The 15,997-nt window shown below is 49.8% G+C and overlaps 5 protein-coding genes across 5 annotated transcripts; 3 read left to right on the forward strand and 2 right to left on the reverse strand.

Moving 5' to 3' along the window:
* Positions 1–7,180: 7,180 nt before the first annotated feature.
* BP5553_03887 (ATP-NAD kinase-like protein) lies at positions 7,181–9,102 on the forward strand (the record flags this gene model as incomplete). Its single annotated transcript, XM_032012510.1, has 4 exons — positions 7,181–7,273; positions 7,336–7,380; positions 7,437–8,601; positions 8,648–9,102. The coding sequence occupies 4 exons, from the start codon at positions 7,181–7,183 to the stop codon at positions 9,100–9,102; spliced, it is 1,758 nt and encodes a 585-aa protein (XP_031872203.1).
* Positions 9,103–11,136: 2,034 nt separating this feature from the next.
* On the forward strand, positions 11,137–12,291 carry BP5553_03888 (uncharacterized protein; the record flags this gene model as incomplete). Its single annotated transcript, XM_032012511.1, has 3 exons — positions 11,137–11,313; positions 11,369–11,404; positions 11,449–12,291. The coding sequence occupies 3 exons, from the start codon at positions 11,137–11,139 to the stop codon at positions 12,289–12,291; spliced, it is 1,056 nt and encodes a 351-aa protein (XP_031872204.1).
* Positions 12,292–13,231: 940 nt separating this feature from the next.
* BP5553_03889 (putative 40s ribosomal protein s29 protein) lies at positions 13,232–13,672 on the reverse strand (the record flags this gene model as incomplete). The annotated part of the gene is made up of 3 exons (XM_032012512.1): positions 13,232–13,342; positions 13,421–13,520; positions 13,611–13,672. The coding sequence occupies 3 exons, from the start codon at positions 13,670–13,672 to the stop codon at positions 13,232–13,234; spliced, it is 273 nt and encodes a 90-aa protein (XP_031872205.1).
* Positions 13,673–14,208: 536 nt separating this feature from the next.
* Positions 14,209–14,591, forward strand: BP5553_03890 (Uncharacterized protein; the record flags this gene model as incomplete). Its single annotated transcript, XM_032012513.1, has 2 exons — positions 14,209–14,211; positions 14,277–14,591. The coding sequence occupies 2 exons, from the start codon at positions 14,209–14,211 to the stop codon at positions 14,589–14,591; spliced, it is 318 nt and encodes a 105-aa protein (XP_031872206.1).
* A 388-nt stretch (positions 14,592–14,979) lies between these two features.
* Positions 14,980–15,741, reverse strand: BP5553_03891 (uncharacterized protein; the record flags this gene model as incomplete). The annotated part of the gene is made up of 1 exon (XM_032012514.1): positions 14,980–15,741. One exon carries the CDS (start codon positions 15,739–15,741, stop codon positions 14,980–14,982), a length of 762 nt encoding a protein of 253 aa, XP_031872207.1.
* Between the last annotated feature and the right edge of the window lie 256 nt (positions 15,742–15,997).

A 15,997-nucleotide genomic window follows, 5' to 3' on the forward strand; every position in this document is an offset into this window, starting at 1 on the left:
AGGGGAAGGGGGAAGGGGAGGATTCGCAGGCCCCGACTCCCTGCTCGTACTGAGCAATCATAATAATAACTACCTCAGCAGCAGGAGAGGAAGCCCGTGTACGTAGCACGAGTGGCAAGAGTGGGTAGCATCAGCAGCCACGCCCGCGCGCACAGGGTGTGGCCGTAGCAAGTTGGGAACCGCGCGGTGGTGATGCCCCAAATGGTCCAATTATCAAGGTGCGTTCGTGGACTCCATCATCGTACGTGGCTCCGTGCCGATAGATCCTGCGACCTCGCACTTCTGGCTGGATCCGGAACCGCTGGATGGACGATGGGCCTCGTGGCCAGCAGACGGGAGTTTGGGGAGGGACATAGGCGCCAGCCATCCTGAGCCTGAGCCTGAGCCCGAGCCTGAGCCTGAGCCCGAGCCTGAGCCTGAGCCTGAAGTTCTGAACCAGAGCCAGAGGCAGGGCCTAGGAAGTAGGAACCCAGCAGTCAGTGTCAGTGCCTTTCCACCACGGTCACCACCCACCAACGACCGGCCCACAGGCACTGATTACGGAGTAGTACAGCTTGTGCAGTAGCCTTCAGCAGCCAAGAGAAGGCAAAGCCCTTGAAAGTTGAGACGACTCGTACGCGCTGAAGCGACGGTACAGTGTCATCGTTGATTTTATTTATTATTATTGCATGCCGCTGAGCGGCTGCGCTGGTCCGCAGCTCCTCCTACTCGTACTAGGCTCCTAGTCTCACCCGGGGCATGGCCTAGGAGAGCGGGCGACGAGAGGGATCTTCCATAATAATCTCTTCTGGAATGTCTTCGCCATCGGAGACGGTCTTGGGCTGCATTAAGGATCCTGTCCTGTTACTGTCCTGTACCATATACCCTGTTGGGCCGCATGCAATGCTGCTATAACTGTTGCGGTGAACCATGTCGAGGCTTATGCCCTTGACGATATTAGCGGTGGGGAATCTCCATATTCCTTAAACTGGGACCTGGTGGACCGGAGAGGCAGGTGACGATTTGGAAGGTGGATGGAACAGTTGATACTTTGAGTTGCTAAGGTAAAACTACGGTCCGAAGTAGTGCTGTACCAAGTGTTTCTTTTGTAAGCATTGGTAACTCGTAGACCAAGCCGGCGGAGCACTAGATTATTAGGTAGACTGTCAATAGGCACGACTAGTAAAACAAAATTAATACAGAGCCCATACATACATACATACATACATACATACAGAGTACTGTGTTGGTGCATCCTGATCACCATGAGCGCCTTGTGTTGAGGTTACCTGCTCCGGAAGTCATGGTTTGTCCTACGATGCGCTGTGCATTCGTACTCCGCATGGAGAACTGCTTCGTACAGAGTCCAGGTAAGTCCGCCAAGCAGGAATCAACCATCAAAAGTCTGACGCAGGGGGGAGCGTCGAATATTGCTGGCAAAACAGCTCGCAGCCTGCATGTCAGTCGACGCCAAATACTCCGTACTAATAAGAATCGTTGCTCCGAGCGGCAATGCTGGACGGAGTATATACGACTTGGGCATGGAGGGCTGGTGGTCTTGTCTGGTCTTGTTGCCGGCAAGCCAGGCTCTGTGGTAAACGCTGGCAAGGCATGTGTTCCATCCGAGCGACCCTTGCTAATGGCCGGGTTGGAACTTGGCAGGTTGGGTTGACTATCCTGCTACGATGGGACCGGGTGGACCGTGGACGACAGATGGAAGATTGGAAGTGTTTTGGATCCTTGCGCACAATAGCATGGAGGCGTTTTTTGTTTGGAGGACCAAGCGACTCTGCAAAGGAGAGGATTTCTGTTTTCAAAAAACAAAAAAAGAACCAGGTCCAAGCTTCGGAGGCATGGGTCAATATGGGGCCATGGAGGTTGCCATGTCATAACCCTTGACGCCCTGGTGCATGGACGTCGACATCGCCATCGGGAACACACGAGGGCGGCGAGACCCAGGGATACTTTCCGGTCTGTGGCTGCGAAATACCAAACAAAAGGTCGAGTCATTGAACACGAGCCAGGGTCCCGACTCCACAAGGATAACGATAAAAAGGCTGGAATGTGAACTCCTACAGGGGCGAGAGGCTTGGGGGCGATAGTTTGTACGGTAGGTGAGGGCGATCTAAGACCGGCCCACTGCAACATATACTCGTCTGTTGGTTGTTGATCCTGAAGGGCGGCCATCTTCTGGAGTCCTGACGGATTGCAGAATGGGGCCCACACATATTGGAGCCCAAAGGATATCCATCCATCTGATATATTACTCCGTATTCGTAAGAGCCATCGCCTCCAGAATCGACATCAGACTCCCAGACGCAGACGGCTTCACCCCCACATTCGTCTCCCTGCACGGTTGCACTGCCAGTCCGTTGGAAGGGTTGGAAACAAACGTGGGTTCAAGGTCTACCTAAGAAAGGGACGTTGCTGTGCAGTGGAGATGAAGCAAAGCCATGACGCATGACGGTGGCCCTCTTGGGCTGGCAACGTGCATCGAAAGGAAAGCTATTGCTTCTATTAGACTAGACTCGAACCGGGTGTGATAGAGCGTGCTCTAGCTGGCCCTTGTGTAAGTGTAGCACTTTCCGTACGACGGTACGGAGGGACGGAAAACAAAAGTCGGCGCCTGCTGCTGACCATTACTGTGACATTGGCACTAAAAGCCCAGTCGCCTCTCGGTGTTGTTCCAACGTACGTCGATCCCATATTTCAGAAACCCCGGATCCAGTCCCAGGGATCGAATGCAGCGGCGGGCGCCTTGTCGATTTAGCGTGTACTACGTACCTCCGTGGTTTGGTACTTTGCATCCCTGTTTCCAGACTTCCAGTCCGCAAAGGAAGCGTATAATATCCGAGGGGAGTTTCAACATCGAATTGCTCGCAAAGTCGCTGGATTGGCTGCTGTCTAGGGCCCTACTCCGTGAAGAGGACTCGCGACAGGCACACTTCGTGCCTTCTTCGGCGTTCAGCAGTGCCCAAGACCAGCTGCCGTCTATTTCTGTCATAAATAAAAACGGCTCTGAAAGCAAGCTAACCTAGATAGACCTGGTGTCCCTTTGACTTGCCGTGTCTGCGCTTCGTATGCACATCTATCCCACGCTCGATGGTGCATGCCGTTGTGTTCTGAAGTTATGGAAGTTGAGTTGTTTTTCCTCCAAAAGCAAACGGCGCAACAGGGAACGGGGTGGCGGTGGCGGTGGCAGCTAGCCGGCCAGGGCAGTGTGGCACAAGGTCATCTTCAGGCTGATGTGTACGCAAAGTACCTGAGTAGTGCTCCGTACGCACTTGAGTGCTTTCCGTGATATAGGCGTCCTAGGAGTGCAGCACAGAGCATAAAGCCACGGAGTGAAGCTCGCCAGAACGGCGCTGGTGCATTTGCCGCGCGGTGCCTCTCGCAAGTAGTGTTTCTGGCCGGGGAGATGGGGAGTTATACTCGGTTCCGTACGAAGTATTCCGTATGGCCAGCCATGGAGAAGCAGCACATGCATACGGACCGTATGCTATATCATATACAGTGCTTCGCATGTTCGAGTGTTGAACCCGGCCACGATGATGTGCAGCACCGCGGGCCGGCTACCAGCCCCTGAGCCTGGGGTTGGCGGTGGCCAGTAACGCTCGCCGCATCCTGATAAGCGAAGCCCCCCCGACCCGACGTGTAGGTGGCGCATTCTAGCGATCCTCGTCCCCCCGTGTCAAGACCACGATGGATGCAAATCTTGAAACCTCGACTTCTAGGTTCGTAAGTATTAATACCCCATACAGAGTCCCGAGGCAGGTATCTGCACAGAGTACAGCAGCATGCTTATCCTTATCCTTATCCTTATCCTCTCCTTCACAACCGGGAATCAGCCACGTCTTGCATTGTTGTGGAGTGGACGGTGGTTGCGCCCTATTCAGCTATCCCGGGCCAATTATCCCTTCGCACTCCGTGCTCTGTATGCTCCCGACACGACGTGGCCACGGTGAAATGTCCACAGGTCAGTCGGAAGGCGAGCAGCATAGCCGTGCGAGGCCTATTACCCTTGTGAAACATTTGGTTGTCCAGCAATGAATGAAGAGAAACATGCTTTCAGCTCCAGCTCTAACCCCAGCCCGAGCCAACTCAATACGTACTGCGTAGGTAGGTGGTAACCCAAGGAGTATGCCATGCGGACGTAATCGACCGAGGCCAATCGGTCGGGGAACGGGGGTACTGCACTACAGTACTTCATTTACGGAGTACGAAGTAAGACCTTGGAGATTCAATAATTTGTCCAACCGAGGCAACCACAACAACCCTACATACCCCGTAGGAATTCAGGGAGGAAGTACACTCAGTGGTCCGTAGGATGAGTACATATCTCGTGTTACAAAAACCCCCACTGACTCACTAAGACGGGTTCGTCGCGAAATCTGTGGGTGACATCGAGATCTGTTTTTGCCTCCAGATCTGCCTGCCGGTAGCTCGTCGGCGGATGATCTTTCCCTGCGGTAACATGACCTGCGACTGTTCATCTCTTGACTTGTTTATATTGCTGGACCAGGAGTGCTCCAGTCGTGGTACACGTATGGTCGCGTACGAAGTAGGAACTCGTCCTTCGTGGTCGAGATGTGCTAGGTATCGGCCCAACCCGGGCGCAATTCTAAGATAGCGTGACTGCGCGCACCCACTGTTGAGACCCTTTTGCATCGACGAACCATGCTGTCATTTTTGCTCGTTGCAACGTCCGCCAGCCTCCGTTTCCCGAGCCGCTCGAGAGTGACGAGTTTTCGCTGGCATTGCTGTAGCTGTGGACGCCGGAAATAGCCTCGATATCACCGTCTCATCTAGTCGACATTCGCATTGATCAAGAAATTGAGAATGGGCCATGGAATGCACTAAACTAAGACTTGCCCTTGCACACGTCAGAAATCGGAAGCCTTGCTACCCGCACATTGGTAAAATTCGCCTGGATCTGCGAGACCTTCCGAGCATTCTGGAAAACTCAAATGGATGTATCTGGGTATCCTCTTTGATGCAAGCTGGCACAGCTCACAAAGCGGTCAGGAAAGGAGCACTCCACGTAAATTGGCTCCGTTGATGCCGGAGTCATCGACCATGACGTTTCATCAAACGGTGTATGGCCAGATACCCATGTACTTCATAAAGAAGAAGGTGGACTAATCGGCCTGTGCAAGTTGACACGACTCGAAAGTTCTCGTGCAGGATAGCGCGCGCCGATATTTTTGTTTCTGAGTTTGATGGTCGAAATATTGCCTGGAGTGCCTAGGTAAGGGGGTGGTTAGTTAACATTCCGGAGAATGATAATCGTACCCTTCCACTGCTCGACGACTCGTACTTCGTAAGGTGTCGCTTCCCAGCCTCCGTTAGCTTCAGCTCGGCCACCAAGCTATTATGGTACAGTACTTCGTACTTCGTACGTCTTTAGCTGGGCGCTGATGGCGGGTATTCGGTTTTCTCTCGCACGAGCTCGGGGGCTCCGGAGGCCTTTGTTAGAATTCGGGGGGGGGGGAGGGGAGGCGCGTCGCAGGAGTCAGGGCAGCGGGCGCATCTTGCATATCAAGGCGCACCACCAGACCCCGTAACTGTTTCTTCGGTACTTTGACCGACATATGCATACAGTAGTACGAAGTAGCTCCATCCTAGACCGCAAACAATGCGAAGTACTACGTATTATTGAGGCCGTCTTTCCGTCGCAGTTAGCCACGCTCCGTAAGTACGGCACTACCGTTGCATTGGCCACATTCTTCGCCCATTGTTGTTGAAGGTGATAAAGTTAATCGCCTTTGCACTAAGCACACTACACCTGCCAAAAGCCCCCTCGTTTTGCATCGAGACCTCAGCCATCAGAATGCCCAAGCTTGTGGGGTATTCGGCGCCACGGTCAGAATAGGCACCACTGGAACCTTTGGGGAGGGGAAGTAGGAACTGGGAACCGGGAACCGGGAACTGCTTTTCCTGTGATTCATCATTCATGTCAAAGTTGCCAGATTTGCGGCGAGTCAGTAGGAGTGAGAAGACCAATCCTAACTGACCTCATCGTCTGCATGGGGGGACCTTGGTTTTGGTCCGCAAGATGGGTGATTTTATGAAAGGGTTGAAATATTGGATCGCGAGTGCAGATCTAGTCCCAGATCCTCGCCGGGAATCCCAACTGTTGATGGAAAAGGGAACGGAGACCTCGACCAGTGCCACCAGAGATATACAGCAGGGCGGGAGAACCACCGACGGTTCTGGGACACGGCGATCGTCACTAGTAACTGCAGAGTTCTAACGGAGTAAGCCCTGGCTGGGTCTTGGAAGGGGTCTCCGTGGAGGCTGTCTGACGCTCCTCCAGGCGGTCTGGCAATTCTTTCCCGTGTACATAATAGTCGACCACGGGAAACCGTCTTCTGCAGCCAGGCGCAGTGCTAGGTGAGGCACTGCTTCGTATAACTACGAAGTGCGACTTCTCTTTTCCTTACTGCAGTCTCGGTGTCCGCTTCAGCTTGTGCCCCCTCTCCTGGCTCTGCATGTCTCCTTCTGCTGCCCCTCCGGTCGTTGATTCGAGGTGTCATATAAAGGTGCTGTTGCAGAACCAAAATGGATGGACTGGGTCTTTATAACAGCTCCGCTCTCATCTCCGAGATAATCTGGATGAAGTGCTGCTGCGGCTTGGAGTGCGGTATGGAGGGAGTACGCCGTGAATCCTCTTCGCTCCTATCTTGGCTCCTTCATTCCAGTAGGAGCTTATGGCACTATGCTCAGCTCGGGAATTCGCTATGGCCAAAGTATGGGGATAATAGAACCACATACGAACGAGAGTACCATATACCATATCAGGTGTCTGAAAAGGGGCTAGGGGTAACTAGATTTGTTTCCTCCGTACGAAGTAGTGGTGACGTCTTATCGATATCGATAAGGCTTTGGCGGGGTAACCAAAGTTGCGCCATGGTAGCGGGGGCTTTTAGCTGGCTTCTTGAAGTCAAAAATCGAAACCATACGGATAAGAGCTTTAGATCGTAAATTTATTCTACCTTAATATGCGGGAAATATCTTTGGTCGCGTCGAGAGGGTGTTGGCGCCATTACATCTGCCAATTTGTGCGGTAGAAGATGTTGTTTTCAGAAACACGCGTTAAGAGAGGCGGATACAGCCGAACACGTTGAAGCAACTTCAAAGCGCCTTAGCAGCTATCACTAGCCATCTGCCATTTGTAACACGGTTCCTAAACGCAGCCATTATGTCAGAAACGTTACCTCCAAAGATCAATTTACATTTACCTAAGAGCGGGGAGCCTGATGAAATGGCGGCGTCGTCGACCCCGCATGACGAGGTAGATACCTCATCTTTCCTTTCCTAGCCAATCCATTGCCTTGATTAACAATCTCTACACAGGATCAATCGGGCGGCAGTGATGGCGAATACCAGCACGCTCTAGAGGTAGTTCATATCCTCTAGCAAACATGTTCGACATACTAGCTAATAATTCAGCGCAGGTAGTCTTCGGTCCTGAGAGCGCACACCGCCGAAAGTCATCCCTTGTTACTGTCGACCATCCCGCCTACGCGAGGAGGAATACAGAATGCTTTGTCCATGCGTTGTTAGAAAGCCAAAGGGATCATAGAAGAGGGCCTCACAACAGAAACTTGGATAATGTGGATGACTTGCTCGGGGATGACAATCTGTGCATCAAGGAAGTGGACGAGAAGTCCGACTCTTCTGTAAGCCCGAACGACGTTGGTGGCGAAGGAGCAGAGTCAACGCCGGGCCAAGAAGACCAGCGATCATGGAAACAGCTTCTTAGAGAAACTTGTACGGATATGAGGGGTGCCACTCAGAATCCACCCGGGATTCAGCATGGAGAGGAGCCAAATGTGGTGCATAGCAGGCTCCTCACAAAGAAACAGCTTTCTGATATGACGTGGGGAGTTCGAAAGCTCAGTAAACGCCTAGGGAGCATAAAACTGAGGCTCAATGTCCGGAGCATCTTTCTTCTTACCAAAGCTTACGATGAAACCCTTATCTGGAAGGCTAGGGATATTGTCAAGTGGCTACTTAGCCCAGAACGCGAAGTTAGATATACAGTTTGGGTGGAGAATACTTTGCGGATGAATAAGAGGTTTGATGCTGCTGGACTTCTCGCTGAGATCGATCAAGAATACGCTCAAAAAGGCATATCCCATGATGGCCACAGAAAAATTGAAGAGAGGCTGAAGTACTGGGATAACAATCTTTGTAGGACAAGACCACAGACTTTTGACTTTATTGTCACACTAGGGGGTGATGGGACAGTTCTGTATGCAAGCTGGCTGTTCCAGCGCGTTGTACCACCGGTTCTAAGTTTTGCCTTGGGAAGCCTGGGGTTCTTGACCAAATTCGACTACGAGCAATTTCAGGATACCCTTACCAAGGCGTTTAGAGATGGTGTTACGGTAAGCTTACGGTTGCGGTTCGAGGCAACGGTAATGCGGAGTCAAAAGAAAGGAAAACAGGGTTCCATCGGGAATGAAGAGGGCCTGGCTGATGATGATGAAGTCGGCATGCATAGAGATTTGATAGAAGAGTTGGTTGGGGAAGAAAAGGGAGATGAGAGAACACATCGGCCTGATGGGTCACATGAGATACTGAATGATATCGTTGTTGACCGCGGGCCAAACCCGAGTAGGTTACCATCTTCATAGTTATGCCACTTCTAACAGGTTTCTAGCGATGTCTGCGACCGAGATATTCGGAGACGACGAACACTTCACCTCCATGCAGGCAGACGGAGTCTGTGTGGCAACTCCAACCGGCTCTACTGCATACAATCTCGCAGCAGGTGGCTCCCTCTGCCACCCTGAGAACCCCGTCATTCTTGTAACGGCAATCTGTGCTCACACATTGTCATTCCGCCCTATTATTCTTCCTGATACTATTGTTCTTCGCGTGGGCGTTCCTTATGATGCAAGGGCTAGCAGCTGGGCAAGTTTTGATGGTAGAGAGAGAATCGAGCTGAAACCTGGGGATTATGTCACGATCAGTGCAAGCCGATTCCCATTTGCAAATGTTATGCAACCTGGGAGCCGGTCTGAGGATTGGATCAATAGCATTAGTGGGAAACTGGGTTGGAATACACGACAGAGGCAGAAGTCCTATAAAGCCTATAAAGAGTGTGGCAAGTGAGGCCGCAACTAGAGCCTGGACTGTGAACCATTGAGTTAATGAGTACACAATTTGCCCTTTGGATATCTTGGCGTCATTTTACTTTTATACACCTCTTAATGATAAACTTTGTCTCTTTATAGGCGCGCTGAATAGCCCAGCCACCGAACTACTGATGGCTTCCTTGGGTTGGTATGGGTTATATCTCTCGAAAATCCACTATTTCCTGCACTTTACTAATTGGTTTGTTATATCGTTGTCGTATTTACGGCTCGTGTTTAACATGTTGCTTGTTGTTTGTCTACCTTCTAGGAGGCCTAACTTCCCCATTATGTTGGTCTCTTGGGGTCTGCAAGACTAACCTACTATCTCAATTGAACTGGTTCTCTAATTCAAGTCAGTTTCAATCCCATATTCCTCCCAACATCTTAGCTCGTATATTGAATTATTCGGGCTCTGCGCTTTCCCGAGCGATAAAGAGGTTTCTGTATTTTCAACTACCCTTCACTTAGTGTACATTTTGAATAGTTAGCAAGATCTTGCCTTGGTTATCTCCCAAACAACTTCATATACGATATACCTTCTAGTGATTCGTCTTTAAATCACCCGCATTTCGTAGTATTCATGTAACTAGAGTGCTACAAACTCCCCAGTCTCGTGTCGAAGGTATGCTTCAAACCTCTATCCCCATGATGGCCAATTCCCCAGAACTATCATCTACACTAAACATTATCATTATTTTATCATATTTTTAGACAAGCTATATATAGCTTATTAGATTAGGAGTATTCCACGGCGAGACCTTTAAGTCTTGGATGCCACCAGTCGAAGCCTTTGGTAGAATGCCAACCATCTGCCTGTTTCCGATTATGACGATACACGATGAGTGCTGTCAAAACTATTAATTACTACTAGCACCAGACTCCCCCAATTTGATAGGGCATGGTCCCCACTTGTAAAGGTACATACCGCATGTGGAGGAGCTTCCTCTAGATAATAGCTACTTAATATACCCATAGCACAAAACCACAACTCTCGTTATTAAAATTTACAACATTGTTGGATTCTCTCCCAACAGGGCACTGACTACATAGATTGTTTCTTTATCTTATCTGACGGCCACCCTTGCCTTTTAGTGCTCCTTTCCCCACTTTCTGTTGGCGTTGAGAACCAGCTTTGCCCCAATACGGACAACATTTGAATGATTCACGGAACCTTCTGTATTTACTACTTCTATGCTAATGAACCAAACTCGCATTATAAATTTACCACTTCACGAAGGACGGATAAAATGCTGCTCGAATGGTCTTAATCACTTCCCTTCCAAAACACCATCAATGAATCACAACATAGAAATGAGATGACCATCCGTCCATGCCCATTCAAATATAACCCTAGCATATTAATACAACTCCATCTAGTCTAAGTCTAAGAGATTTATTGGTGGCACAATTCTAAACCTGGACCATTTCGTTTATAGTAGAAAAGTCGCTCCGTCTACATCTACATCCATGAGCTTGGTACATTTCACCGTGATTCACGAATCTACTACACTTAAAAACTTCACCGATCCGCATATCATCTCTTTTCAGCCCAAACACAACCATTTAAGACGTGCCACAAGGAAGCAAAACCAAGAGGGGACCGTGAATCATCGTTAAAATTCTAGCAACCTGCTCATCGTTGCCCCTCAACCATTCGAACCAATCTATTCAAAGGCGGCGATTAATCGATCCTTAGCTCCACGGTGATATTAGCTGCTTCCCAGCGCAACACTTTAGAAAGCTCAAGACTTTATACTCGACACAACCGCCGGACCGCCGCATCGCTTTTCACAACACAGAAGCATCCCTGTTGTCATCCCCGTTCATCGCCCTCCTCACCCAGGTTAGATCCACTCCCGGAGTTGAAAATGGTACCCCGTGATCTACTACAACGGAAGTTACAACGGTTCTGTAAAGGCTTGTTGATAGATAATTGTTCACAAGCGCAAACGTGTGTACTCCTTTCTCTCGCCATTGCACAGGCTGGACTGTAGAGCGTATTGGCTTGGCAATGTCGGAGATTTTCGAGCTTGATCTAGCAGCTGAGGAAATCTGGGATCTACATACAACATGGCATAATTTACATGAGGATGAGCAGCCGGATTCCAAACTCATGGAGGGTTTCATGGATAGAGTGGGTGTGCGGTTGGAAGTCATTGGCACGCCATTGAGCGAAACTTTGCCTCCGGTATGTACCTATTATTACTCGACAAAAAAGATATTGCTAACTGGTTGGATTGCAGAAGACGGCGGCGTTTGCGAAATATTGGTCCCCACAGGTAAATTCACCCCACACTTGCTGAGCTATACTCATATTTTCTAGGCATCTGATGGCCGTCCCCTTTGCCAAGGGCTCACTGCGTTTGCCCGAGAACGAAGCCAAGCTTGGCTTATATCTCAAAATAAGGTACCCTCATATGATAGATTCACGCCGGCAGAAGAACCGGTCGTGGCCATGTTCGGCACTGGTGTGGCTTCGATCATGAAAGATGTTATAAAGCGCTGGGCTGATGCCATGGGGTCGAAACTTGGAGAAGATCAACGACTGAGGCCGATCAAGCCCATGGAACAAGGTAACCTTATCATGAAGTATATCACAGATTTTCAGCAAGCATATGAACTTATGTATGGAAAGATTGAGGATTCGAGATCCATTTTAGGAGAGCCCAGGGATGAGATCCCCCATATTCGAAGCACGGGGCATGGTGCAAAACTCCTGCTTGGTCTTATGATGACAGACCGTCTCCGCGTCTTTTGCCGGTTGCGAACGTTGGAGAGGATGGAGATCGGTTTTAGGGAGCTCGAGGTCAAAGACTTGGAGCAGGATTCAAGAAAATGTCCTATCTGCCAAGATGAGATAGGAGTTCAAGATGTAGACGGGTCCAAGGAATCACCAATTGTGTTGGTTATCTGCTGTGGACAGATTATCGGAGAAGCTTGCCTGAAACGATGGCTTCTAGACCGATACGACGAAACAAGAGATTCGTGCCCCATCTGCAGGTTCGAGTTTCCGAAATCATTTTTAAACAAGTTATTAGGTGAGGATTGGTATGACGAGTGGGACTTCCCTGATGAGGGCCTCGATGCTGATGACTACGAGATAATCAACTTGATTAGCCCATCTCCAAATCCACCTTCAAGTCCATCCCCAGAAGCACAGCCCTAACAGGAGAGTCAGATTGAGCTCGGGTTGGGGATTGCTAATGTACCATGGGCACGGAATGTCGATGACTTTATGGGGGAGGGTTAAATTTGGAATCGTGGCTGGAGGGCTAGCTGTTATGACTTTATGATGCATGGCGAGATTCGGAACTACGCTTCGGGGAATCGTTTTGCGGTGATTTTCTGAAATGGATGGATACATATCGGATGCCCATTTGCACGTTTAATACTTTAATAGTGCTCCAGTGATGACTTTGGGCGCAATGCCCACTTGGCGATGATTGGACCGAACAGTTGAGAGCGCAATAGACATACTTGACACAATCCTCGGAGACCACCTATTTACAGTGATATTAAAGCCTCGGTGAAAGCCCGGCTCGTTTAAAACTATTCCCCGTACGAATTATAGACATAGCCTAATTTCGGTCAAGTTCGGAAAGTTTGATACGAGCCGTTAATAAGGGAGCCTCCTTGGTGGGGGATTTAATGATCAAACCGGAGGCAAAACACATTTCATTTCCCTTCAAGTACTAGAAATAGTAGTTAAACCTACGAACTGCTCCCAGGACTTCCTAGGAGTTGATACCACGCTATATTTCGAATGAGGGGATGATACTGATTTTAGGGCACTTGCCCACTATTAAAACGCAACCTTCGTGGTAATGGCATAGGAACATCATTTCGATCGGTGCTCTTGTTAATTTGGGCAGGACCGTATATTCAAGGATTCCATATGGCGATCACACCGGGATTGATTCCATATCCATATTGGGTTTCTGGTCGAACGTAGATCTGTAGGGGCACTTGTATAGTCCGAAATCATGCATGTAGGAAGGCCCATTTATTCGAGAGCGATGTAATTTTCAGGCGCCGCATCGATATCAATCAACATCCACATGACATCCCTCCTCTCCGAACGAGCCCTCCAGCAAGAAATCTTCTGATCACCCATCCGTAAACTCCATGCCATGCGTAACACCCATTCGATTGCTACCAGCTAGCCCAGTCGCAGAACTCGAGTCGGAGAGAGGAGGCATCTGCCGGTACGGGGTTCTCTAACGGTGCTGTGTGAAATAATTAGATCGGGCGCTTCTGGAGACCGGTTTTCAAGGGCCGAAAATCGCATTGCGTACCTTGACAAATCCAATGTCCGTGGCCTTTTCTCTGAAGCATTGACGGCAGATCATGAGTCCATATTTGCGGATGAGACCAGCTTTGTGTGTGCAGACGCGGCTTTCCAGAACGGTTAGCTATTGTTCCAATCCCAATCCTCTTCCATAAAATTCAAAATCCGCCATGGGGTGGTTAATCGCCTCGACATACCAGGCACGAGACCCCTTGCCGTAGGTGCGCGGTCTAGAGTTCCAGACAGATTCGTGAGACATCTTGAGAGGATGCGAATTGGCTTTCGAAGACGGAGAGGGGTGGTTATGTCGGAAAGCAGTTGCTCGTGGATTCGCTGGGTGTCGTCGTCAAACCTTGAATTATCAATTATCTAGCGAATTTTTGAGTTCCCGCGTGGTGCGCACCTCGCTTTAGGGCTAAGGCGGTGAGTACCAAATATCACGTGATCAAACGCGGCAGAAACAGCCTTGAAAGTCAAGCTCGAGATACCGTAGGCAAGGTAGATAGTTTCTGAGAAGAGAAACCGGATGACTTATTGTATTACACTGCGGGTTCTTTGAAAATTCTTAAGGATTACAACTCCTATGTGCTGCCTGAAAAAATCGAGAAGCTTCATTTGTGAAATGGGTAACTTTACAGGGTAATAAGTGGTGTAATACGAAGGAGAGCAAATGGTGAGACCTCCTCGTCTGTCCATCACAGCATCGCCAAGATCAACATCAACAACCTCTCTCCACCTCTATGGCTTTCACCTAAACCTTCTCTGCCCTCTCCCAATTAGTACAAAACCTTGAAAATGGTATTTGCCCTTCCGCACTCCCGCACTCCCGCGAAACCACACTAACCAGCCCAACCACCAAACAGTCCAAAGACTCCTCATACACCTACGTCCACTTCAACCGGTCTAGGGACGCGGACCTTTTTGAAGACTTCTGCAAAGACAAGCTCCCGGACGACGAGATCTACGTGCCGCCGCATAATCAGCCTATCAATCCAGAAGACGAGGATGATGTCGTGCCCGACCAGCACGCCGCGTTCGGGATCCAGCGCGCTACCCAGAAGACCAAGGAGCCCGCGTGGAAGGATTTGGGATTGGCGGATTTGATGAAGAAGGGTCCCGAGAAGAAGAATGGTGCCGGGAGTGGGTCTAAAACCGAGAAGATCTTGATGCCTAGATGAGAAGATGAGAAGATCGGGATAAGGAAATGGGGCAAGGCGGTTAAGTGTTGATGGTTGGCTTGGGCATGGGATTCCTTGATTAAGGACATGACTGGATGGATTGGGAGGTGTTTGATCGAGATACCCTGGTGGCGTAGGGAGTTTTGGGGGCATGTTTGATATTCAAATGCTGGACCATTGAAGATACGTCGTAAGGGTGGCATCTGCAACAACCGAACAGTAGTAGCAATTCAAAAGAATAAACAGACTCATTTTGATACAAATCTCATAAGTCCATCTACTAGCCAAAGCGCAACCTGAAGTCCAATACCTCAATAACTCCACCCATGCCCAAGACTCCAACCAGATGACCATCTATCCTTCCATTATTCTCTCTTCACTATCCATCTCAGCTCCTCCCTAAATACGCCTCCCTCTCCACAACCTCTGGTTGAAACTTGATCAAAAACACCGTCTTCCCAGGCCACAGCTCGCCCTCCTCTCCCTTCCCCACACTATGCGCCGTAACCTTCGCCGGGAATCCCGCCCCGTCACAAACACCCTCCACGATCCCCGCTACAAACGCCGCGCAATTAAGCTGGCTCATCTCCTTCGGCACGCTGATGTACTGGTTGACCAGCGGCTCGTTGTCCGAGATCATATATTCCTCAGGGGTTTCTGGGTTTGAGGATTTTTCGAGGGCGTCGGCGGGTCGGGAGAAGAGGTGCCGCCAGAGGACTGTGGTTATGAATTGGAGGAGGGCGATAATGTTGAGGGGCCGGGTTTGGGTGCGTGGTGGTTCACGGTAGAGCAGGAGGTCGAGGAGTTTGAGGCCGATGGGGTGGCCTTGGACATTAAGTCTATAGGTAGAAAGGAATAGCTTAGCATAGATCATAGATTGAAGGTTTGATTCAGTAGTTGCTGAAGGAGGGAACTCATACCGTTTTTCAAGGTCTTGGATGCCTGTAACGCGCTTTTGCGCATAGCTGACCATTTCCCCAAAGAGATAGGCAAAGCTTGCTTGGCTGAGCTCTTGTGTCCGGCTGCGGTTTAGCGGTCTGTGGTATATAGTCTTGCCGCTTGATGGGTATCGTAGGCCGGGTTGCGAGCGTCGTTGAACTTGCGACGGCTGGCTCGCCAGGGGCGGCTTTACGGGTTGGGAGGAAGCCATTGTGCTTGGGATAGTAAGCCGGGCGAGTGTGACATCGATCCATATATTATCCTAGCACTTCTGGCGTCTGTCGTGGTGCATCTGTGAAGCGTGTTTGAGGAGTGTGTTTGTGAGGTTGTAGATGTCGTAGATATCGCGCCCCAAGCGAATAAATAAGACACCTTCGCGGATTATGAGCAACAACATACTTTAGGAAAAAGAGGGATGATAATTAATAATTTACGTATTAGTCTATATGATATACATGAATTGGTGT

Source organism: Venustampulla echinocandica (genome assembly GCF_003357145.1).
Source record: "Venustampulla echinocandica strain BP 5553 chromosome Unknown scaffold_1, whole genome shotgun sequence".
In the NCBI taxonomy this organism is placed as follows: Eukaryota; Fungi; Ascomycota; class Leotiomycetes; order Helotiales; family Pleuroascaceae; genus Venustampulla; species Venustampulla echinocandica.